Source organism: Candoia aspera, chromosome 18 (assembly GCF_035149785.1).
Source record: "Candoia aspera isolate rCanAsp1 chromosome 18, rCanAsp1.hap2, whole genome shotgun sequence".
NCBI classification, from domain to species: Eukaryota; Metazoa; Chordata; class Lepidosauria; order Squamata; family Boidae; genus Candoia; species Candoia aspera.
In genome coordinates this window covers 1,452,987-1,474,589 of record NC_086170.1, presented here as the reverse complement: position 1 = coordinate 1,474,589, position 21,603 = coordinate 1,452,987, and the positions used below count along the sequence as shown (strand labels likewise).

Below are 21,603 nucleotides of genomic sequence, written 5' to 3'. Positions count from 1 at the left end.
ACCAAAATCCTCAGCCAATCCTGTCTTTGTCTTGACTATATTAACAAGCTGCAACGTATCCCTGGCAGGAACCAATTTCACTGTGTGGTCATCTCTCCTCCTGAAAGCTGGAAGCCAACTAGCTGCTCCATCAGGAGCGGGCAGGAAACCTGCTCAGTTAAACTAGGGTGCCTGCCAAGGGAGAGCCGTGTGCTATTCAGGGCGGGCAGCGGGAAAACCTTCTGGGCTTCCAAGCCTGCTCTGCTGGTCTCAAAAGAGGCAGCAGGCTGAAGCAGGTGACGGTGGCTTGGAGATCCCCAGAGCAGCCACCTGAACGTCGCGGCCCTCTGCCATCAGCGGATGAATCCTTGTTCCCACTTCTGACCGTCGTCCTTCGCAAAGCACTCCTCAAAACAGCCTCGTTTGGAATCAAGGGGAAGGGGCGATTCAGCACAGAAAAGTCTAGGCCAGCCACGCACACAGTGACTTTGACCACTGGAGAGGACAGAAATCCAGGGCTGCAAAAACAAACTTGGGGCACCTGAGGGTGGAAGTGCAAGAGAAGAACCCCAGTATGCTTCAAACTACCAGGAATTCTCTTGCCACAAAGGCTCCTCCAGTCCTTTCTATTCTACCGGCTCAAGTCAGCAAAGAGCAAGGACTATTTTTATCTGCCTTCCCAAACTAGTTGATACCCACTAGGCTTGCTGTGCAACTAGATCTCCCCCTCCTAGCCGGGCTGGAAATAAACAGGCAACAGACATACTTGGCTGCATCAGTGAGTGAGAGAGGGTGTGTGTGTGAGGGTGTGTGTGTGTGCGTGCGTGCGCGCAAGGGGAAATCACAAAATGCTGAGTCACGGGCAGCTCTTTCATTTCCAACTCTCAACAGCGTAATGGAAAGTCCTGCCATGCTGCCTGCACTCTGAGGTGCCGGAAGTCACCTGGCCCTGCTGCCGAGAGACCCATCAAGATACCCTCCACAGCGTCTTACTGAACGGGCAACTGAATCACCCTCAGCCCCGACATGCCTCAGCAGGCAGCAGGCTGGGCTGGGCTGGGCTGGTCAAAGATGCGCTCGGTGAAGCCGCCATTCACACGTCTCGGGATTTAACACTGCTGGTAATGAATGCAGAAAGTCACCTGGGCCTGACTGCTCCTTGCTTCTTTCGGAAAGCGGGCTGTGATCAACGCCATTTAGAGAGCTCAATTCAGAAAGGTTTCGCGCGGCCTGGCCAAACTGCTGCCAAAACAGTCCACTGAAAGGACACTCATAATCTATCCCTGGGATGACTCAATTGCATTAAAGCTCCTTGGAGCCCCCCAGTCCCCAGCTTACCCCAAACTCCACCACGGTCATTCTTGCTCCAGTGGCTGTCTACGAAAATGAGAAGCCTCCCTTTATATCCTTCAATTACAAAAGCTGAATCAAATTCCAGCCAACGTTACTTTTCAGGGATCTACAACAGAGAACCCCGTGAGGTGAGAAAACCGCAGCAGACGCAGAGGCCAGGAGATGAATCTCGCCCTTCTTAGGATCATTCCTGTGACTAGCAAGGCTCTTCCTGAGACCTGGGACCAAGTGCTGAGAAGACCCTAACCTGCGTCTGAACCACATTCTAAACGACAGCAGACAGCTTCCTCCTCCCACGGGATTTCTAAATTGAAGTCAAACATTTTGAGGACAACAGTTTGATCACTTACGCAAACTTGCCTGCTTAAGAGCCGTTTCCTGGACTTTGGTCAGGATCTCCAGGGGAATCTCCAGCAACTGGGGGTGGGGGGCGCTTTTTTTTTTTTCCCCTCCCAATCTTGACTGGGCTTGTGTAGGCCCAGCAGGACAGCCAGCAAAACTTGCTCTGGGCTTTGACCCCCACGTTTACCCATGGAAGCCTGTAGTGGGCAGCTGTGGGACTGCAAAACTTTAGACTAAAAACGAACGATTAAAAGTAAAGATACTGTTATTTCTTGCCCAACCCTAACCCCAGGGGAATCACTAGTGTTATTCATGGGGGGGGGGGGCTGCACCTCACCCTAACCCTGACTTAGAGCAATTAGTGAAACTTACACCTCAAAGGCTTTTTTAAAAAAAAATGAGGGAACACAGACGATAGCCTATTCAACAGTGCAATGTTTCTATGAGATAAAGGTGCAGAGCCTGACAAAGTTATGCCTAATGTGACAGATTACTGCAGAAAGCCAGGCAACAGAATATTTAGCAAAGCACCATTTTATGCTGTAAATCGTGGGGGAGACTTATTTGTCCAGGGAACTAAAATTCCCACCACGGAGCACCTTCGCAGCTCCTGGCGGCTCTCGATCAGCGACAGATTAAAGGCTGCCAGACCTTGCCCTCGCCAAGCCATCAAAGCTTTTCCACGCCTTTATTCAAGTCACACAGACAGGAGGGAACTATGTCCCAGCAGCCTGGAGAAGGCAGCTCAAATCCAAAGCCTTGAGACAGGCCGGGATCTCCCAGGGACTCTGGATTTGGGAGGCTGGACGCAGCGGCTTTCACCACGTCTCCCTGGCTTTCTTGGCTCAGGGTCCTCCAGTTCATGCAGCCCTTCCTTCTACACCATCTCTTCCCCCCCCCCTTGCATGCCAATCACAGCTCCTCCCCCCATGGGGGTCTACGGAGTCCTGCAGCACTCCCCAGCACCTCCTCTCCTCTCTCCACCCACCCATTCGATTGGCTCCTTTCTCGGCCAGGTGCCCCAATGCCCCCAGTTCTTGGCATCCAAGGGCCGCCCCTTCCCCAGCATCGGTCGCTCCTCGCAACTGAGAGCGTGGCTCTGGGTCTCCTAACCGATTCACGCCACCAACTGGACGATGAGCCCAACAGGCAGGAAGGCCACTGCAACTTTTGGAATTGCAGGAACAGGGTGAACAACCCTGGAGTTACAGAGAAGACCACTTTTCCCTCTCTCCTTCCCTCAGAGATCTCACAAAAGGGGCTAACGGCTGCAAAGGACAGGGCCCTGGCGTCCTCGGTCCTGGAGAGCACACAGAGCCGAGGACACACACCCTCGAATCCTTCCAGGCCTCTTCTAAGACCAAGCTAATTCACCAGCTTCCTCTCCCAACGCAAAGCCCCAGGTGTGTCGACTGCAAGTGCCACCACCTTCGCCCATTATGGGCAACAAGGGAGGCCCGGTTTGCAACATCGACGCCTTCCACCGTCCAGTCACTGAGAGTACAGCAAAACGCTTCGCCTTCCAATTTCCCCGCTGAGGATCTCAGAGCTGAGGGCCAGCAGGAAGAATGGCGAACCCACAAGGAGCAAGCAGCCCTAGACCGGGACCAAAACCAACCGCCCCCCCCTTCTGCAGAGAAGGCATCGAGCCCGCTCTGAATTTCACGGCCCTCCTCCGGACCGCACGCTTTCCGAGGCGCAGCAGCACAGCGTGGAGTTTCCAGAGGCGGCGAGACGCCCCCGGCACAAAAGGCTGGTCTGTCCTCCGCACACAGAAGTTACACGGCCCGTATTAACTCTGCACAGAGCCCCCCGCCTGTATGCGGGAGGGCCCCAGGCAATCGGAGCCGGGCTGCTCCAGCGGGCATCACTGAGCCTTTTTCCTCTTGTGACTCACCATCCCACATCCCAGAATCCTTTGCACCAGTTCCCTTGGATCTTCAAAAAGACTGCTGGCTCTTGGGTGGGGTGGAAAGCTTCTGTCCCTCCTCCCTCCTGGCTGCTGGAGCGAGAGTGAAAGAGAGTGACAGAGTGAGAGAGAGGAGGAGAGCGACAGGGGGAGAGAGAGAGAGAGAGAGCGCAAGAGGGGGCAGAAGGCAGAGGGGCAACGGGGCAGCGCATCCTCTCCCCTCTAATCGCTTTGCCGGATCTCTGTGGCCGCACGTCCTCAGCTCCCCTGGGGCCTGGCGGGGCTCTCCATCCCCTCTCTTGCCAACTACCAAGCGCAAGAGCAAATTCAGCTTTCCAGGAACAGCCCTCCTCCTCCTCCTCCTCCTCAGCCTGGGAATGCACCCAGCCCAGAGCCAGGTGCTTCCTAGTTAACATGAAGCAGCAGCGGGGATCCCACAGCTATTTCTCCGCCAGCTTTCCTTTGGCTCTGGGTGGCAGGATCACCCCCCACCCCCACCATCCCCTCTAGAGAAAGCCCTGCTGGTCTCAAAGCTTCCAGGGGAAAGGGCCAGCCCCCCCGCTTTCCCCAGGAGGCCACCCTCTTGCTCTCAAGCCAGGGACGAAGGGGGCAACTGAAGCAGTCGTTTGGACAGAGCATGTAATACTGTCCTCTTCAGAGAAACGGAAAGAGGGAGAGACCCCATCAATCGACAGAGACAGGTGGCCGAGAAACCTTCCTGTAATTAACGCGCAAAAGCATCTGGAATGTAACAGGCAGAGCACTGACTTTAATGCCAACAATAGCATGTAAATTACTTTAGTACATTTAGGAAATTCCCCTGGAAGAAAGCAATGTTACCAAATACGCAACAGCTCGGGCAAGCAGCGACTGCCAGAGGCCAGACACGGGACGGGACAGGAAGGGGAGGAGAAAGGCAAGATTAACCGTTATTTGAACCAATGAACAAGCGGCGTCCCTTACCAACGGCCAATAAACAGTGCAGGGGTGCGTGGCGAGGACGCCCCTGGCATTGGATTAGAATCCAACTGGCGGCAGGAGCAGAGCAAACTGACCTCTCTGGGGGGCAACGGCCGGGCCAGTCAGTCGGTTCAGGTTAGAGATCAGGAGAAAGCATACTAAAATTAAGAGGGGTGCATTTCCGGAACAGCCCCCCGGAAAGCGGCTCTGCGTGCTCAAGAGAGAGTTGTGCCATTCTCCCGGGATGCCTCAGCCGTGGCCCCCTTGGGGGCTGTGCGTGGGGAAGATCGGGGCCAGCCCTTCTTCGGGAACATCGGAGCAGCCCCAAGAGCTGGGACCCTACAAATGCAGCCCGGAAGAGGACTCGGTTAGACACGCTAGCTGGTCCCTGACTTTCTAAGGAGCTGCCACTTTTTCATTTAAGAGGCCCAAGGCTAAACGACATCCTCCTCGGCATCCATCGATCTGGTGACGAACAACAGCCTGTACTAGTGACCTGCCAGGCCCACGGCCACCGGGGGCAGAAGTTAACCACCGGAACAGGCACCCCCACGTGAGCAAGGGCTGCCGGGCGCTGGTGGGAGACGACCTTGAGAGGGCCCTCTCGTGCCTGCGTAACACCAGCTCGGCCCCACGTCCTCTCTGACCTCTTCTCCTAAGACGAACCAAAAAAGGGTCCAAACGCAAGCTGGAGAAACTACAGACACCAAGCTAAGCATGTCCGGGTGAGTCCGAGCATGAGAAAAGCCGTTCGGAACCCACGGCTCGAGCTGCTCGGTGCTGCCTCCAGCTTCCATCACGTATCTCTCAGCAGAAGCCACCAGGGGCCCTGCTTGCTCTCAAGGTGCCTCAATCCCGTATTGCCACTGCATCCCTTCTCTCTTGGTCAGCACTTTGTTTCTCTTGCGGGGGGAATGGCTTCTGATAGGGAAAAAAAATTATGCACACATGGGGGAGCGGGGTCAAGTCACCACTGAGCCAAAAAGAAATGCTTAGGAAAGACCCCTTCGGGGGTGATGGGTGTGGAACGCTCCCTGAGCAGCCTGTCAATGGGGAGGGTGCTTCTCTCCTCGTGTCCAGCCGCAGTCTGTCGAGAGGAGCACACGCACCAGCGGAGGCATCGCACCATTCCCCCCCCCAGCCCCAGATGTTCCCCAGCTTTGAGAAGGCAAACGCAGGCCCCTGAACGAGAACCGGGCGGGAAGCACCAAGCCTTACCTGGGTGAGACCAGGGGAGGATGCATGTCCTGGGGGTGTGGCAGCGAGGGCTGGATGCCCCTTGCTTATTTCATGAGTAGAGTAAGGGGAGGGGGTAGGAGGGCCTGGCTGTCTTGCCACCTGCGTAACCTGCGAGGAGATAAACCGTTAGTACAACCGAAGATTAGTAAAACTGTTTCCACAAAGTAAACACCCCTGGGAAGGAGAACCGCTTTGCTAGGAACGCATCACTCGTACTCCTCAGAGCAGCTGTAAACCAGACAACAGATTTATCTTAGTGGATCCTGCGGTGGCCTGACTCCAAAGAGGCCCTTGCAGTACTTAAAAATGCATCATTTTAAGAACAGGACTGCCCGGGCAAAGCCACGCCAGTGACGTTGAAGCCAAGGAGTAGACAGGGGCTCCACCACCAGACCAAAGAGCTGCAGACTGAAGCCTTTTGTCCAGTTTGATCTCATCCCCCAAGTCCCAGAGAGGGCAAGCCTGAATGCAGAAGATGCGGCTCCCGCCTCTGCCCCCAACTTGCGCTGGCAGCAGTTCTTGCCCTCTGGTTGCCAGGACGGGCTCTGCTTTCAATGCCAGAATCGCTCTTCCTCCCAGTCGATCCTAGGAAGATGAGCTGCATTCTTAACACACCGCATTCATCTGACTGAGGTACACCTCGAGTCTCCTCTGTAGACATAAACTGCTGGGAAGGAAGCTCCCAGGCACTTTGAATGGCGCTGGGTGTTTTTTTCACAAAGGGAGAGAACAACAAATGAAACCTGGCCCTGGATTAAGGCAAGGCAAGTTTTGGTGGGGAAGAAATGCCTAGCTGCTCTCAGAAGCCTGGCTGGAAGTGAGTAAATGGACAAACCCTCCAGGGCCCCCCTGAAGAAAATCCACAGAAAGGGTCTCTCACCGATCTTGGCTAAATTGAGATGATCCATCATCAAAACCAAGGCTTAAGATAAAACACTTGGACATCATGCTGACTGCCACTTAGTTAACATCTTTGCTTCAAAAGCAGCAAGTAAAGAGTACTCCAAATAGGAGAGCACCAGATTACTGTTTTCTCTGGTTGATAACTATGTGGGAGAAAGCCGGCGATCTGCAGAGTTCTCCTCCCTTTTACAGCAGGTGGGTCCGGTTCGAAGAAGCTGCCCTTCTTGTGGGAGGCCTCCTCTTCGCAGTGTACTGAACGCCACAACAGCCCAGGCCCAGGCTCCCAGTAGGCCCACGGAGCCCTGGTCTGGCTCTGTCCTCCAGGACTATACCAGCTGGAGGCAGGGATCCTTCCTGCAGGGATCTGGTGATTCCTTGCATCATTAGGGCCTCATCTGAATGGGAAAAGTGCTCACCAGGGGCACCAGTACATTTTGTAGGAATGCCATCTTCTTTCCTGGGGAGGAGACTGATCATTTTTGAATGCTTCCTGTGTAATTGATCCTTGATCATTTTCAGATTGCCATACAAACTGCCTTGAGCTTCTTAAGAGAAGTGCAGTCCAGCTAATTAAATATCTACAATGACTGAAATCAAACTTACCTAAAAAGTTATTGTAGCATATTGATTTGTCGTTATGCGCCTTACAGTTATTGTTATGGGGCAATGCAGGATAGACAAAATGTATCATTTTTGAAAATTGGATTTCTTAATTTCAATTAAAATTATAGTTAAACTATCTTTACAGATAGACAATTATGTGAACTCAATCAAATAATATTGATAATATGACATTTAAAGTCTCCATGAACTAAGGTTCCTGTCAAATAGTCAGTGAAACCTCAATTTCCTAGACCTTATTACAATCAATTTCACAGGGAAGAGACCAATTTCCGACACTGGTAAATAGCCATGTGCATGTCACTCTAACAGAGAAAGCTTTCGTAGACTGGAAATCCGACTTTCCAGACTAAGCATTTCAAATGGTGGAAGGGTAGGCTACATCTATTCCTTTGCGTTTTCTATACTTCCAGGGGCTAGCAAATCCCCCAAGTGCCAGAATCCGGGTGATGTCATCCTGCATCTCATCAGAAGCAGCCATGGAACTCATTCAGATGATCTTTCGTTTCCATTTTATACCTTCATCTAACGGCAGACTCTGTGCTGCGTTCCGTTCTCACATTATCAACATTGTTTTACCAAACAAATTGCAGAGTCATTTATTTTCTATCCACAGAGAACAGAGCGAAATGCTTTTTAAATGGTATCACTATATTTACTTCACTGTTTATTCCAGCAAAGAACTTCCTTCATTCGGGAAATACTGGCTACTAGCTAAAACCCAAACGGATGCATTATTACCTACAAGATAACCCCACACTTTTCAATTAACTGATCTGCAAATAAATGAGAAAGAGACTCCAAGTTTAAGTTTTAAACAAGTACCCTTGCTTGTTTAATTGGTAAGGAAAGTGCTCCTGGTTTTTTAAGATCCATACATACACCCACGCACGCACACACACAAACACGCACACACTTTCCCCCCAGCAATTTCACTCAACCCACTCTACAGAAATGGCACTCCTGGATAAAAGTATTAATTGAAAGAGTTTAAAAAAAGGTTCGCCATCGTGCTTATTCCCACCCGATTAGTTTCTTTGCCTGGGTGCTGATCTACTTCTTAAGAAGGCAGCATTTCCCCCAGCTTCAGTAACAGCTCACAGCAAAATGGATTGGCCTCCTGACCCACATCTCTAACAGAAATCTGCTGTGGCTGAGCAGCCTTCATAACTCACTTCTGGGGGGAACGGACTCTCCCTGGATGAAGGACACCCGGAGCTTTCGGAGTGGGACTTCTGAGCATCCACCTTCCTATCCTGCGTTTCTAGGCCGCACCAACAGAACCCTGAATTCAAGATGAGGGAGGGAACCCTTTCCCATCTCGCTCTTACTGAGTAGCCTCCCACCGACCCTTCAAAGCCCAACCCTGGACTGACCCCAGGGAGGTGTGTCATTTGCAAGCTAATCCCTATTCAGTCCAAAAGAATCCAGTTCTGCAGCACATCTGGACAAGAGACGAATCGCAAGCAGGTTGTCTGAACCAGGCGTCGCTCCCCAAAGGAATTAGGGGCAGAGAACTGAACGAGCTGGATCACCCTCAGGTATTTGTTATCACAGATAAACGTTTACGGAAACAGACCCCGTTTTCTCATTCCGACTTTTAGGTGAAGGGAATTACACACCCAGCTTGGAAGGCCTGTTACTAAACACCGCACAACTCTCTGACGCTAAGAACCACAGAAGTCAGGGGAAATGCTCTTTGTGCTCTGCAGGAGGAGGAACAGGCTCCTCCACCTCATCACAGCATCCCAGAAACCAAACATCTTAGAAAAAATCCTGCCTGGGTATACTTACAGTGCTGTACACAGCTGAGACAGCGGGAGTGAAGATCCGATCCTCCAGGGGCTGCTGCACAGGTCCCCGGGGGATTCTGCAAAACGACAAATTAAGGAAAAAAACACAAGACTGCGGGAAAAGTGTGTTTAGTACAAAAGGCCTTTTCTTCTGAAAAAGTCTGCCCCTTAATCAGGAGAAACAAATGCCACAAACTGTTACTTTCAAATAGTAGCCGGAAAAACCGTTACTGCAGACAACAGATTTCCTGCATATAAAAAGTCAGCGGTATGCAAGCAAGTCGCAACAGACAGGAATAAGAAAACTAAGTTTTGTTTCAGATGTAAGGTGGTCCACCTCCTTCTCAGTGGCCTGACACTCTCTGCCAACGGCACAGAAACGCAGCACCCATTTCCTCACCGGTGTTTTTCACTAACTGTCCTTTTGTCCTCCTAACGGTTCTGGGAACTTGAATTAACCGGATACGCTGACAAACTTGCCATCACATCAACTGCCCCAGAAACATAATTAAAAGTGCTGTTATAATCCAGAATACGCCCTCTGAACTGCAGGTAAGGGCAGGAGGAGGATTTTTTCAATGTTGTTGTTCCAGCAAGGAAGCAAGGATCAGATTCTGGGGAAACTTCTTCAAGGTGGTTTGAGCTGCTGCCTGTAAGCAACTGGTCCCCTTTTTAAAGGTGCCTGAAGCTCACCAGCCAGTGCTTCAGAAGAGGATCTGCAGGCCTGTTCCCCCCCACAGACACACACAAAGCACAAGAATCGCACAAGATGCTGCTGGAACACAGGCTGCGTTCCTCAGCTTCTAGGTAAGCGGCTGGTGAGCCAGGGAAAATGGATGGACATTCATTCTTTCCAAAAGCACCAAAGTTTTCTGTCCAAACACCAAAGTCACCCTTTCAGTTTATGGACCTGGGAGAAGCCTCGAAGCATAAAGCGTAACCGACGCCAAGCGGGAGACCGGTATTCCCCGCAGCTACCCATGAATGCCCTGTCTCAGAAAAAGCAGAGAGGGCCACGGACCCAACACAATTAACGCAACGAACCTTGTGGTAGTCTCCTCCTCTGGACCCCCTCAGTCAAGGAGAAAATGCTTAGCTTTCTAAAACCACAGAATATACAAAAGCTTCCTAGTGCTCCATGTGAATGCAGGCTTATCCACAAACCTCCCTTTCGGTACCTCCACATGCCAACTTGGACTAATAAGCTACGTTCCGAAGGTCCAAATGGAAAAACCCCTCTGATCTGCACGGGTCATACCAGGGAGGGTCAAAGCATCACCCGGCCATGGCCCCCTTCGTCAGCCGACGCGATTCTCCCCGATTTCGCTAGGGCTCAGCCCTGTAGCTGTGTTCCCAGACAGCCGTCACAAGAAGATTCAGAGCGGGGACAGCTGTTATTGACACCACTGAGGAGCACACAGAGCAATGTGGCAATTTGGGGCGTGCAACACCTGCCAGCAAGCAGAGAACCACCCTTTTGCTTCCCCACTTTATAGACTTTTTAACTGCCAAAAAGGCGGCAGGTTTTCGGTGAGTATTAAGTACACGTATTCCACACTTAAAAGGTAAACAAAGCCTTGGGAAACTCACCTAATGCACATTGCCTCACGGAGACTTCGGATGTAAGTGTTGGAAAACCGCTTCCTGTGGCACCTAGAATCTCAGCCTCAGCTGGGAAGCTTTCCTCTATCGATGTGAGGTCTGCTTCCCCCAAACGATCCCACAGGACGTCCAGCTGATTTAGAAAATCCCATCATAAGCCACAAGTCCCTGACTAAACTGCAGATCCAACCGATGCTTTTTGAACATCAAGAAACAGAAACCTGAGCTAACAAACAGGCATATGTCTTAAAAATAAAAAGTTCATCATGTGACATGTCATATCGCCGAAAGAGGCCAGTGACATAGCAAAGCACGTGTCCTGTATTTTGAAATACAGACACATGATACTAATAGGTAACATCCACGAACTCAGAAAATGGGGTAAACAAAACCGACACTTTGTCCTATAACCGCTTGCTGCTGCCTCTCTTGTATTCTCCCTGTAACCGCTGAACGACACCTCCTTGGGAAGCAGCCCTGCCGCTTGCTGTCCGGCTTCCCTCATTCACCACTTCAGAGCAACATCGACGCGGCAAAGCCCTTTCCGAGGATTCTGACAAACCTTCACCAGGGCAATAATCCAAGTTAGGAGAAGGGGCCAGAATGACATATGCGGCTATCTCTGAGGTAAGGGACAAAGCCGATACCTTGGCCTGATTTTTTTTTTTTTAATGAAGCTAAACTCTCAGGAACCATTTCCGAAAGGAAGAGGGAGCTGAATTATTTTTAGCTGATCGCGTCTTATGCGTGAGTTTAGAAAGAGCTGTGAGGGAATAAATCTGTCTTGCTCTCTCTAAAGTAAAAGGAGGAAAAAAGGCACCAGGTTAGGAGTGCCGTCGACAGCAAGTGGTTTAGCTCGAGGAAACTGCCAAACGACACCCAGCACAGCAACGTTAAAATTGGAAAGTCTGAAGAGAAAAAACGCTGGTTAAGGCAGCTCTGGTGAAAGGGCTTCCGTTACTTCTGCGCCCCGTCTCCTCCTCTATCCTGCCACTCCACCTGGGCTGCTCCTTTCCAGTCCGGAGCCTCCCTCTGTGTGGGTCGCCCTGCCGGCCCCTCTGCTTCCCAAGAGCCCTCACCACACACCTCACCACACCTGGGGACGCACACGCCGGCAGCGGTCCCGTTCGTCCCCCAACTGCCAGCAGCAGCTCTGCTCAGCACTTGGCCCACTCCTGGGGATCCGCGCTGTGCTCACAGTCCAAGCGCTGGCCTGCTGCCCACATACTTTGATTCTGCCGCTTTCCCGGCAGACAGGAAAGCAGCAGGCCGGAATGCTCCCCCTGCTCCAGAGGGTCGGTTCTAACGCAGAGGCGGCTGTGGCGATGCCGCAGCCGTGGGTTTTCTTTGGAACGGCTGCAGCTCTCCCTTTCCAATATCCGGAAGAAGCCGCTTCAAAGGTGCCAGGACGCGGGCCGTGCCATCTCAGGAACGTCTCCGTCCGCCCACTTTTGCCAATCACCTTCCCTCTGCTGCCCTCTGCCCTGCTCAGCCCCAGATGAGGCATGCTGCCCAGGATTCGGAGAGCAGCAGCGCCCGCCAAGGAGAAGGCTCTGCCCCCTCGGGCAGCTGTGCCTCAGCACTAAACGCCGGCAACTGCAAGAATAAGTTGCATTCAGATTCTGCCTATTGATTAGGCACCCAGTCATTGATTTATTGTTTTAAGGACCGTCAACGTTCTCGGTAATGCTTTTATTTAAGACTTCTTCAGCATTTTTTTGCAAAATTTTCTGGCTCCTCCAGGAGGAAGAGTGGATTAGTAATAAAAACGATCACAACAATAGGAATGCAGCCAATGGATGATGCCATCCGCATTACCCATGCTCTGCCTTGTACCCTCGCGAGCGCACCGGAAGCACATTACTTGGAAACAAGGGAGAGAGAATGTAAAAAGGAAGGTAAGCTGCTCATATGAACATACAATACAAATATTCCTTGGGAAATTAACCTGGCAGCACCCCAATCCAGGTCTGTCTGCGTTGTCGGCTGCAGACCGCTTCCATCCGCACGCTGTTCCGGGACAGCTTCCCCAGCAGGAGACCTGGCAAAGCCAAAGCAACCTGCTTCTTAAATTCAGAGGGAAACGGCATCTACACTACCTTGAGCTCCAGGAGGGAGTAAAGCAGGATACGAATCCAAATAACAATCAGACCAGCCCTGTCAAATCCAGCATCTCCAAAGTGTATTGGAATGTAATTCCTATCACCCCCAACTATGACAAATGGGATGTGGTGGGAACGGTTGGCCGGGATAGAAAAGGTCCAGAACGGTGCTACCTCGCAATGGCTGCCATGAGCTCTGGACTTAGCAGGCTTAAACCCCGCCAGATAAAGGGCTCTGGAGCCACAGAACACCCACAACTGGCAGGCAGACCTTTTCCAACCAAGGTCCCTTCAAAGCGGGGCCTTTCAGCTCTCACTGCTGATCAGGGCAGGACGGAGGGGAAACTGGCACCTTCAGACCTCTCACTTCCCCTGCACTCTTCTTCCAAAAAGCCACTGGGACTGCCTGAGGATTAACAATTGGACTAGGAAACAGGGAAGAGAAACTGGGACTATGAACAAAAGCCTGGGGCCTGAAAGAGCCCTTTGTTTCTCTGGTCAATGCCAGCCTTCTGAATGGCTGAGCAGAGCCAAAAGAAAATGAGGGGGAGGGAGGGACCAACTGGTGGCTCCTTAGGGGACATCTCCTCTGCTGCCAAGCTGCAAGGCAGGAAAAGACCTCTGCAGGAGCAACCCAGTGCCTACCCAAGAGCCAGAAACACCACCACCGTCCACCTGCAAGCACAGCACAGGCTGGAAAGAACATGCCTGCTCCTGGACCACCAGGAAATTCTGGGAACTGAACATCTCAGCTTGCCAGACAAGAAGCCTCAAAGCTCCAGATAAGGAAAGCAGCAGACCAGGAATGCACCTTTGCTAACTGATCTTTCTTTACACCTTGGACCAGCTTTACTCCAGTTCTTTCTGGACTGATAATTAAGACTCTGCACAGGCCATCAGGCAAGCAGTGGTCTTTCAATGAACAGCCAGCATCATTCTGACTGTCATGCTTAAACCAATGGAAGGCTAAAGGGCCAGCAAATGTCACTTCCATATCCATATACAACCATTCTTTGTGGCAAAAGGAAATTATTAAAGAAAAATGCAAGAGGTATCACAGAAGTCCATTTTCATTCTATCAACATTTACATCCCAGGGAACAAAGCAAATCTATTTTAAACAAACATACATGTTGGATTATACTCCTGAAAAATTGATCATCAGCAGGAGATTTGCAAGACATTTTCATTTCTGGTCCTGTTCTTAAACCACTGAAAATCAAACACACGTAGTCATTATACAGCCTGACATCAGGAAATAAATGATATTAACACACACTACCTCTGCAAAATAGTCAGAAATAAAAAAAAACAAAAAACGGTTAGTCAAAAGAGGAGCATAACTTGAGAATTTTTTTTTTAAATCTTTTTTTCTAAAAAAAGCCCAGAGGAAAATTTTAGAGCAGCAACGCGGCATGGCTCCGAAGTATTAGCGCCACAGCTAACTTTAGAGCTGTCCAGGGAGATACCAGCTTGAAATTAAGAGAGCGTGTTTCTCGCTCACACCTGAAGGAGGAAGATACCGAACACACCACACCTATCAATGGAAAACTGTCTCTGTTGTGGACATGTTGCTATGCAGACACTGGCTAGAAGCAGGTGGTTTAGAACTCTGCATAACTTCACATATTGAATTCATTGTTAAAAGTGGAGGGAATGGCTCCATTATGTCTACCACACTAAGGTTCCTCCCTCTCTGATGCTAAACACAAGATGATGTTACACTGCAGGATTCCACCAGAATGTAGCTGGATTGTCAGCAAAGGTCCTTTGGACAATATGCTGGGTGATCTGCAATGAGAGGATCCTTTCATCTAGTGGAATAGGCACACCCCAAAACGTCTTAATGACGTATTTCCTCATCCCTCTGTCCAAAAAGGTCCCTCGAAGAGTTAAAGAACGTGCCATTTTGCTCTTGCAGAAAAATATGTACCTTAGCTACCGTGTGTTGGTGTGTGTAGCTATGAACTCAAACTTTCTAGCTCGATCACCAGTAAGACGGTAAGACGATAATCCTTGTAGGATGATGTCTATGACCCCATCCCAGTAATTGCCAAGGACCTCACAATTAAGAGAAACCAGCAGAAGTTCCAAAGAGCTCCTCCTCATAATCCAGGGAGCCTGGCATTCATCCTGAGAAACTGAGGCACTTTCGTCCCCTTCGTTCAAGTGATCAAGCTGCACATTCAAACAAAATTTTAATTCAAACCAAGTAAAAAAAAAGAGAGAGAGAGAAAACATCGAAAGTCAAGCTATTCAGTTCCAGCCCAAGAACTCTATTGCCTCAAGAAAGAATTGTTTGTTGATTTATTTATCAAATGTTATAGTTTCCTTATTAGGAAAATCTTTACAAAGCGGATACGATTAAAGATACAAGAGATGTAATGAAATCCTAAAAATCATTAGAATGGTAAGAGTAACTTTGCCAGATGGACTTTCTGGGAGAGAGCATGACAAGGATGCCACCACGAAGGCCCGGTGCTGGCTGCCTACCACCTCAGACCCCCATGGAGCAAGGCATCAGCTACTCACCTCTAAGCTTTGACAGACTTACAAGATACGTCTTAGCGAACTGGGTCCAAAGAGCCGTATGAACAATCCCAGTACTACTACTAGGGACAGAAAGGAACAAGCGACAAAGGTTGTTGGCTCAAAGTGACGGCAAGGTGAGCACAGCCTCTACTTCGCACAAGCATCCTCGCTGCTGCGTTCTGAACTGATTTTAAGGCAGTCAAACTGATATCCAACGGGATATCAAGTTCAAGGATACCGAGGGTTGCTGAAAAGTGCGGAAAACCAACAGTCACGCTTCCCCATTTGTTCCTTGGCGCAAGGCATCCATCCAGGCAGCCAACCAAGGTGGTTTCCTTCCCGTAACCAGGCCAAAAGCCAGACCGGAACGAATCCTCCGAGCCCGCCTGGTGCTGGGAAGGCATGGCTTCCTCCGGGACTTCCAGAACAGCGTCCAGGAGACTGTGGCACAGGAGCTAAACCAAGTTTCAGAAGGGCTTAACACAATTACAGCAGCCCCATCGACTGCAGAAGCGTTCTCAGTTTCCACCCAGCCACAGCAGATTGGGAAGTTTTAACGAGGGGGGCTCCACTACAGCGGCATAAACTTAACAGCATCCAGTTACTGCTACCTCTGATTTTGCTGAAACCAGGGCATACACGTTGGTGCATATATTATCGCGTTGGTCCGCAAAATACCAACAGAACTTGGTCACAATGGGCCTTCGAGGAATCGACCCACTGCCCTTACCCTAGGCAGGAATCTAAACTTCTGAGGAAGCAGATATTGCGCAGACCCAACTGAAACAGAGAAATAAGCTTATTTTGCTCCCATTGCCTCGATGAAACAGGTCCTCGACATGCTCCAGTTCATGCATTCTTGTATTTGTCTTCAGTCTTCTGCCCTTTAGGCAACCAACAGAAACCACGTGGCCAAGCCACAGTTCAGGAGGCTTCGCCATGATCGGAGCTTACACCTGCACTGACAGCCACAGCTCAGCCATCACTCTGCCCCCAGAGGCGCTGCCCTGTGGAGGTAACGTGAGAAGCTATTTGCTGAGAGAACGAAAACCCAGACTGGTAGCGCGGCTTCTAAACTGTAAGTTGCCATTTACACATTCACAGCAGAAACCTTTGTTTGGTCTCTAAGCCTTGATTACTACAAACCAAAATCTGGAGCCATGCCTCATTAAGCTGCTCATAGGCATGGCCGTCCCCGTACAGCGTGTCTAAAGACAGAGCCAAGACGTGAACTACTCAAGAAGAAGAGGGAAAGCCGGTCTTACGAGCAACCATTTCTCCACTCGAACACATCCCTGCCATGTGAGAGGTCAAAGAACTGAGCAAAGAAATGTAGTACCAATGCCCTAGTTAGGTTGATCAACAAACTAGAATTAGTTTCTCCGTCTGCTTCTATACACATGGTCCTTTAAGGGGAGGGGAAAAAAGAGTTGCGCAGGTTTCACAAGGAGGCAAAACAAAACTATTATCTTACTGCATCGAAACAAGACAAGATGGTAGGTCCAAACCAGGAACTGTTGCTGACTTACAAACCTTGGCTTATTTCGATGTAATAAAATGGGTTCAGGTATAATGCTATACTGGGCTTGCTTATTTGCCCGTAGGAGTGAACAGCGTATGAGCTCCAGCGTAAGACCCATTCATAATGAGGCGTTACAAGCCATGATCCCCGTATCGAAGTGGCATGAAAATGCACCCATACCTTACAGTTGATGACAAAGATGGACGTGTGCGATCCCATCCCACTGTTTGCAGGCTCCAATGAAAAACGCACAGCGATCACTATTGTCCTGAAGGAAGCCACTGTGCAATTTCTTAGTACACTACCTCCAACTTGATACAACTCCCTGCTTGTACAACTCACACCTGAGTAACCAGAAGCCTTGTGGACTTGGACTGCCTCTAAATTGAATAAATAAATAAAACCCCAAAGATCCACTTCAGCAATTCTCCAAAACTGCATGTTCATCCTGCTGAAGTTAGCAATCAACAAGGCAACCACCAACATTACAAGACCTTCAGCCTTCCTTAAAGGACGTATCTAAAACAAGCTTTCGAAGTTCACCTGTTCACTTACACCCAGCTGATGTTATATCCTTGTGGGAGCGCCTGTGTCCTGGCTGGGTTTTTTCTCTTCAATTTCCCCTGTTTTCACATGCTGGCTGTCCATTCCTGCATTTCGCTCTGCTGTGCTGTGTATGTTTTCAATCAAAAGCCAGATCACCTCTACCCACCACCATTGCCATGGAGAGAAACATCCTCAGAATCCTCTGAAGGACATTCCCAACCTTACTAACAAAACTGGAAAGCTGAAAGTCTGTGAATTCCAAACCTTCACAAAGCTCTCTCCACTGAAAACATAGAACCAAAACCTGCAATCGGGATGGCGGGGTTTGCCCAACAGGGCTAACCCACCAAGCCGCTTCGCTTTGCTAACCACTCACCACTGTGCGCCAGCAGCATATGGCCGCACCAGCCAAATGGGGAGCAGACATCTTTGCTGGCCTCCCAGCTGCCCAAAAGGGAGCAGACAGGCTCCCTTTCCCAAGGGCTTTCTCTCTCCTTACGTGTGCCACAGCAAACAGAACTGGGAAAGACTCATCCCCCACCGCTGCTTCCTGTTCCTCTTCCCCCGGCCATAGAGAGCACCTGGAAACTAAAAATGGAGGGAGACTAGAGCAGCCCAGTTTTGCAGGATTGTTCAAGTACCTGTTCCAGCAGCTTGAAGGGGGAAATAACCCTCTTGGTCTTGACTGAACAGTACGGATGACCATACGAAATAACTCAGCCTTCCTCAACCCCCTGGGCTAGACCAATATACCCCCATTGCGGACTGGGTATAGCTGTTCAGACAACACATCACCCACCTGATCCAGTTAAGCCTGTCATGCAAAGAAAACGTTTGCAAATCAATCAATCAGAAAGTTTGATACAAACTGGTAAGTGAAATTCAGAATTAGGGCACACCTTCAACTAATGTCACATCGCAGCTCTCCATACCTTAACCCCTTAGGTAGTACGTGGCTTGACTTGGTAGAAGAGTCTCAGATGCAACTTGGCCAGGTTACAGCCTTTACTGCAGGCGGGGATGAAGCCTCAATCGCATTCCCTGCAGCGCAAAGAAGCAGAGCCTTTACAGATGTCAGGGCTGCAAAGTTCAAATTTTCTGCCTTTTCTTCCCTCTTGACCAGTTTCTCAACGGCTGCAGTCTCACCAGACTCATCCCTTGCATCCAAAGTCAAATAAAGAAATACATTTAGGTTACAGTACGGCTTTACGCAACACTACTCTAATGTTTTTTAGCAGCAATTCTGGGCTTCTCATTCGTAACAGATCTAAGAAAGATCCTTTAACCAGTGAGGCATTGCTGTGCTTCTACAAAGCCAGAGCTGCTTCTGATGACATGTGCAAGAAAAGCACAACTGAACTACGAAACTTACCCTATGTGAGTGTAAAAATCAAAAGGAGTCTGGTAGCACCTTTTCCAAGGAATACATTTTATTAATAGGAATAAGCACCTAATCAACTACAAGTACCTTCATCTTATGAAGCTCACAAAAACTTATGCCTTTTAGTAAAATACATTAGTCAGAAAAGGTACTACCAGACTCCTGATTTTTGCCACTGTAGACTAACACTGCTCTCCTCCTGCAATGCCTATGTGAGGGTATTTGCCATCTTTCCAAGCCATACAAATTTAGCATTCGCTGATGCCAGGAAACTAAAGTATACATTTAATCCTTATCACAAAAACACAATACTGTGAAATCACCTTCTACTCCCAGGGCCAAAGACCCCAGAAGCCAACTAACTCCTGGGGCATAAAGGTGTTTCCTTCCAGCCTTAAAATGTGTTCAGGAAATCAAGCGAGAGAGTGAGACAGAAAAATTCCAGCATAAACTTCACAGGCCTATGTGCCTGCTGTTACCCTCTGCAAGCCATCCAAAACTAATTTTATTTATGGCAGCCACACTTCAAATGGGTGCTAGCCTACACAGTCCTTTTGCAGAAGGAGCTATAGATTACAGATTGTCTGGAAATTCCAAAGGTGGTAGAGTTCAATCTGTACCATAGGAAAGTTTCAGTTGTTCCATGAATGTAAACCAAGGGAGGATGAAACGTATCGTCCTCAGTTGAGTTTCGGCCGAACAGGCAAACAGATCTGGAGATTTTAAGGGGGTCTGACATGCCTACCTTACTCAGAAGTAGATAAGCCACGTAAACCCATAAAAAGAAATGTTTTTCATTTAAGTAACTCACTGCTATTACAGTTTGCCATGCAATAAAGAGAAAGACTATTTTTATTATGAATTCTAAAGTGACCTGGCTGACAAAGCAAAAAACAGCAATTCTGGCAACCATCCTCAGGTATCAATCTAGAGGGTGAATTTGAATCTTTCAAATTCACAGAACATTTTGACATTCCCAAAACTGAAAAGTAATCCTTCACCACCCTCCATTGCACCCCACATCTTCTGCATACAGCAGAGCAGGATGGACTGCCTTTAAAACATGCTGTTCCCAACACTCCCAATTCAACGCCTTCCTTTCTTGCACACACTTTTATAGTGATCCCCACCATTGTTACCTCATAAACTCCCACCCAGGCAGCAAATCTTAAATACATCATCCACAAACACCCTTTTTCCTTAGGGTGACCATTTAGGAAGCCGCGTTTTATATAACCTTGTCACCACCACCTCCTCATCAGGAACAACCCTCCTCTAAGGAGTGCCTAAAGATCTATTTCACTTTCACTATATGGGACTTGGCTGCCTCACGCTACCCTTTCGATCGGTCGAATCCTAAATGTATGTTCTCAACAAAGGCATTGAATAGCTCTATGTATCAGTATCCCGCCTGCCTGTTCAGAAAATAAAAATAAATATTAAAAATAAAGAAAATAAGCCCCAAAGAGGAGGATTTGCCAGCAAGACGCCTTCAGTAAATAAAAAGTTGACTATCAGTCACTCAGGCGTCTTCCTCTTTAGCAGAGACAATACCCGTCAGGACAAGACAGTGCCATTAGAGCAGAACATCCTACACAGATCGGATGCAGTTTCTTTTCCATCATCACTGGCACCACTTCCAGTGGTGACACTGGCATGACCGCCCCACTGCCCCCCCGCAGATTCTCCGGGACTAATCCAGGGTGCGGAATATGCTGCCCCCCAACAGGTCCTCTCCCTCAGGCCAGGCAGTGCCCAAATCCCCTCGCGCCTCTTAGCGTACAGGCGTGGGCTCGTCCTCCATTCAAAGTGAGAGAGAAACCGGACGGGGACGGGGAGAAAGGCTGGTCCCGGCAAAAGCAGCGGAGCGCGCCGAGCCCCAGGTGACAGTCACACCCTCCTGCCCGCGGAGCCGCGTCTCCCTTCAAGAGGCCGAAGTTCCGATCCGCTTCTCGGGGGGCGCGTTGGGGATCCGCGCATCCCGCCCCTCACCCGCGCCAGCCGGCCCTGCCTTCCGTGGGCAAGGAGGTCCGCAGCCTCCCGCGGGGCCCTTCCGTCCCTCCCCACGTGCCACCTTCCCGGGACGGCCCAGGCCACCCGCCGCCCCCTCGGGCCCCTCGCCCTTCCGGAGGGCCGAGCATCCCCGCAGGGCCCTTCCCCGCCCGCGGGGACGGCGAGCGAGGCCGCCCGCCTTCGCCGAAGGATACTGCTGGGGCGGCGGGGCCTGGAGGGCCCTGATGCTGGCGGGGTGAGGCGGCGGCGGCGGCCCCGCGGCGGCGGCGGCGGCAGGCGGGGCCCCCGCTGCCACTGCTGCCGGCGGCGGCACGGGAGCAGCGGGAGGAGGCGCCCCGCTCGCCGCCGCCGCCGCCGCCGCCGGGTGCGACGGGGAAGGGGCTGCTCCGGCCGCCGCCGCCGCCGCCGCCGGAGGGAGAGGCGGCGGGGGCGGCGGGGGGCCGCCCGCCCCGGCTGCCACGCCGCTCCCGGGGGAGGGAGCCGCTCCCGCCGCCGCCCCCCCCGCCGCCGCCGCCGCCGCCGCCGCGCCGGGCTTGAGGGCCGCCTTCTGCGGTAAACTCATGGCCAAGCGGAGCCACCACCAGGCCGGCGGCGGCGGCGGCGGCGGGGCGGCGGCGGGGGGCGGGGAGCGGCGGGGCGGGGGCGGGGGCAGCCCGGCGGGCCAGCACCCCCGGCCGGTCTCCGTGACAACGCGGCCGGCCTCCTCCTCCGCCTCCTCCTCTCCCGCCTCCTCCTCAGGCCGGGGCGAGCGGGGCCGGTCAGGCCGCGCCGCCGCTCATGGGGCCGCCTCCGCCGGCGGCTCTCGGC

At 51.0% G+C, this 21,603-nt stretch overlaps 1 protein-coding gene across 18 annotated transcripts in view; it reads right to left on the bottom strand.

The window, feature by feature from the left end:
• Window positions 1–21,147, bottom strand: part of EIF4G3 (eukaryotic translation initiation factor 4 gamma 3) — a 52,102-nt gene extending 30,955 nt beyond the window's left edge. For 12 of the 18 annotated variants that reach the window (XM_063317519.1, XM_063317524.1, XM_063317526.1 and 9 more), the window contains exons 1-4: window positions 20,991–21,125; window positions 9,101–9,176; window positions 5,762–5,890; window positions 3,572–3,676 (exon numbers count right to left, since the gene is read on the bottom strand). In XM_063317519.1, the coding sequence (XP_063173589.1) occupies window positions 3,572–3,574 (3 nt within the window). In that variant the 5' untranslated portion in view covers window positions 3,575–3,676; window positions 5,762–5,890; window positions 9,101–9,176; window positions 20,991–21,125. Of the gene's footprint in view, window positions 1–3,571; window positions 3,677–5,761; window positions 5,891–9,100; window positions 9,177–20,990 lie in introns of all 18 variants that reach the window. The other 6 variants (XM_063317525.1, XM_063317535.1, XM_063317531.1 and 3 more) reach the window with 4 other exon arrangements.
• Between the last annotated feature and the right edge of the window lie 456 nt (window positions 21,148–21,603).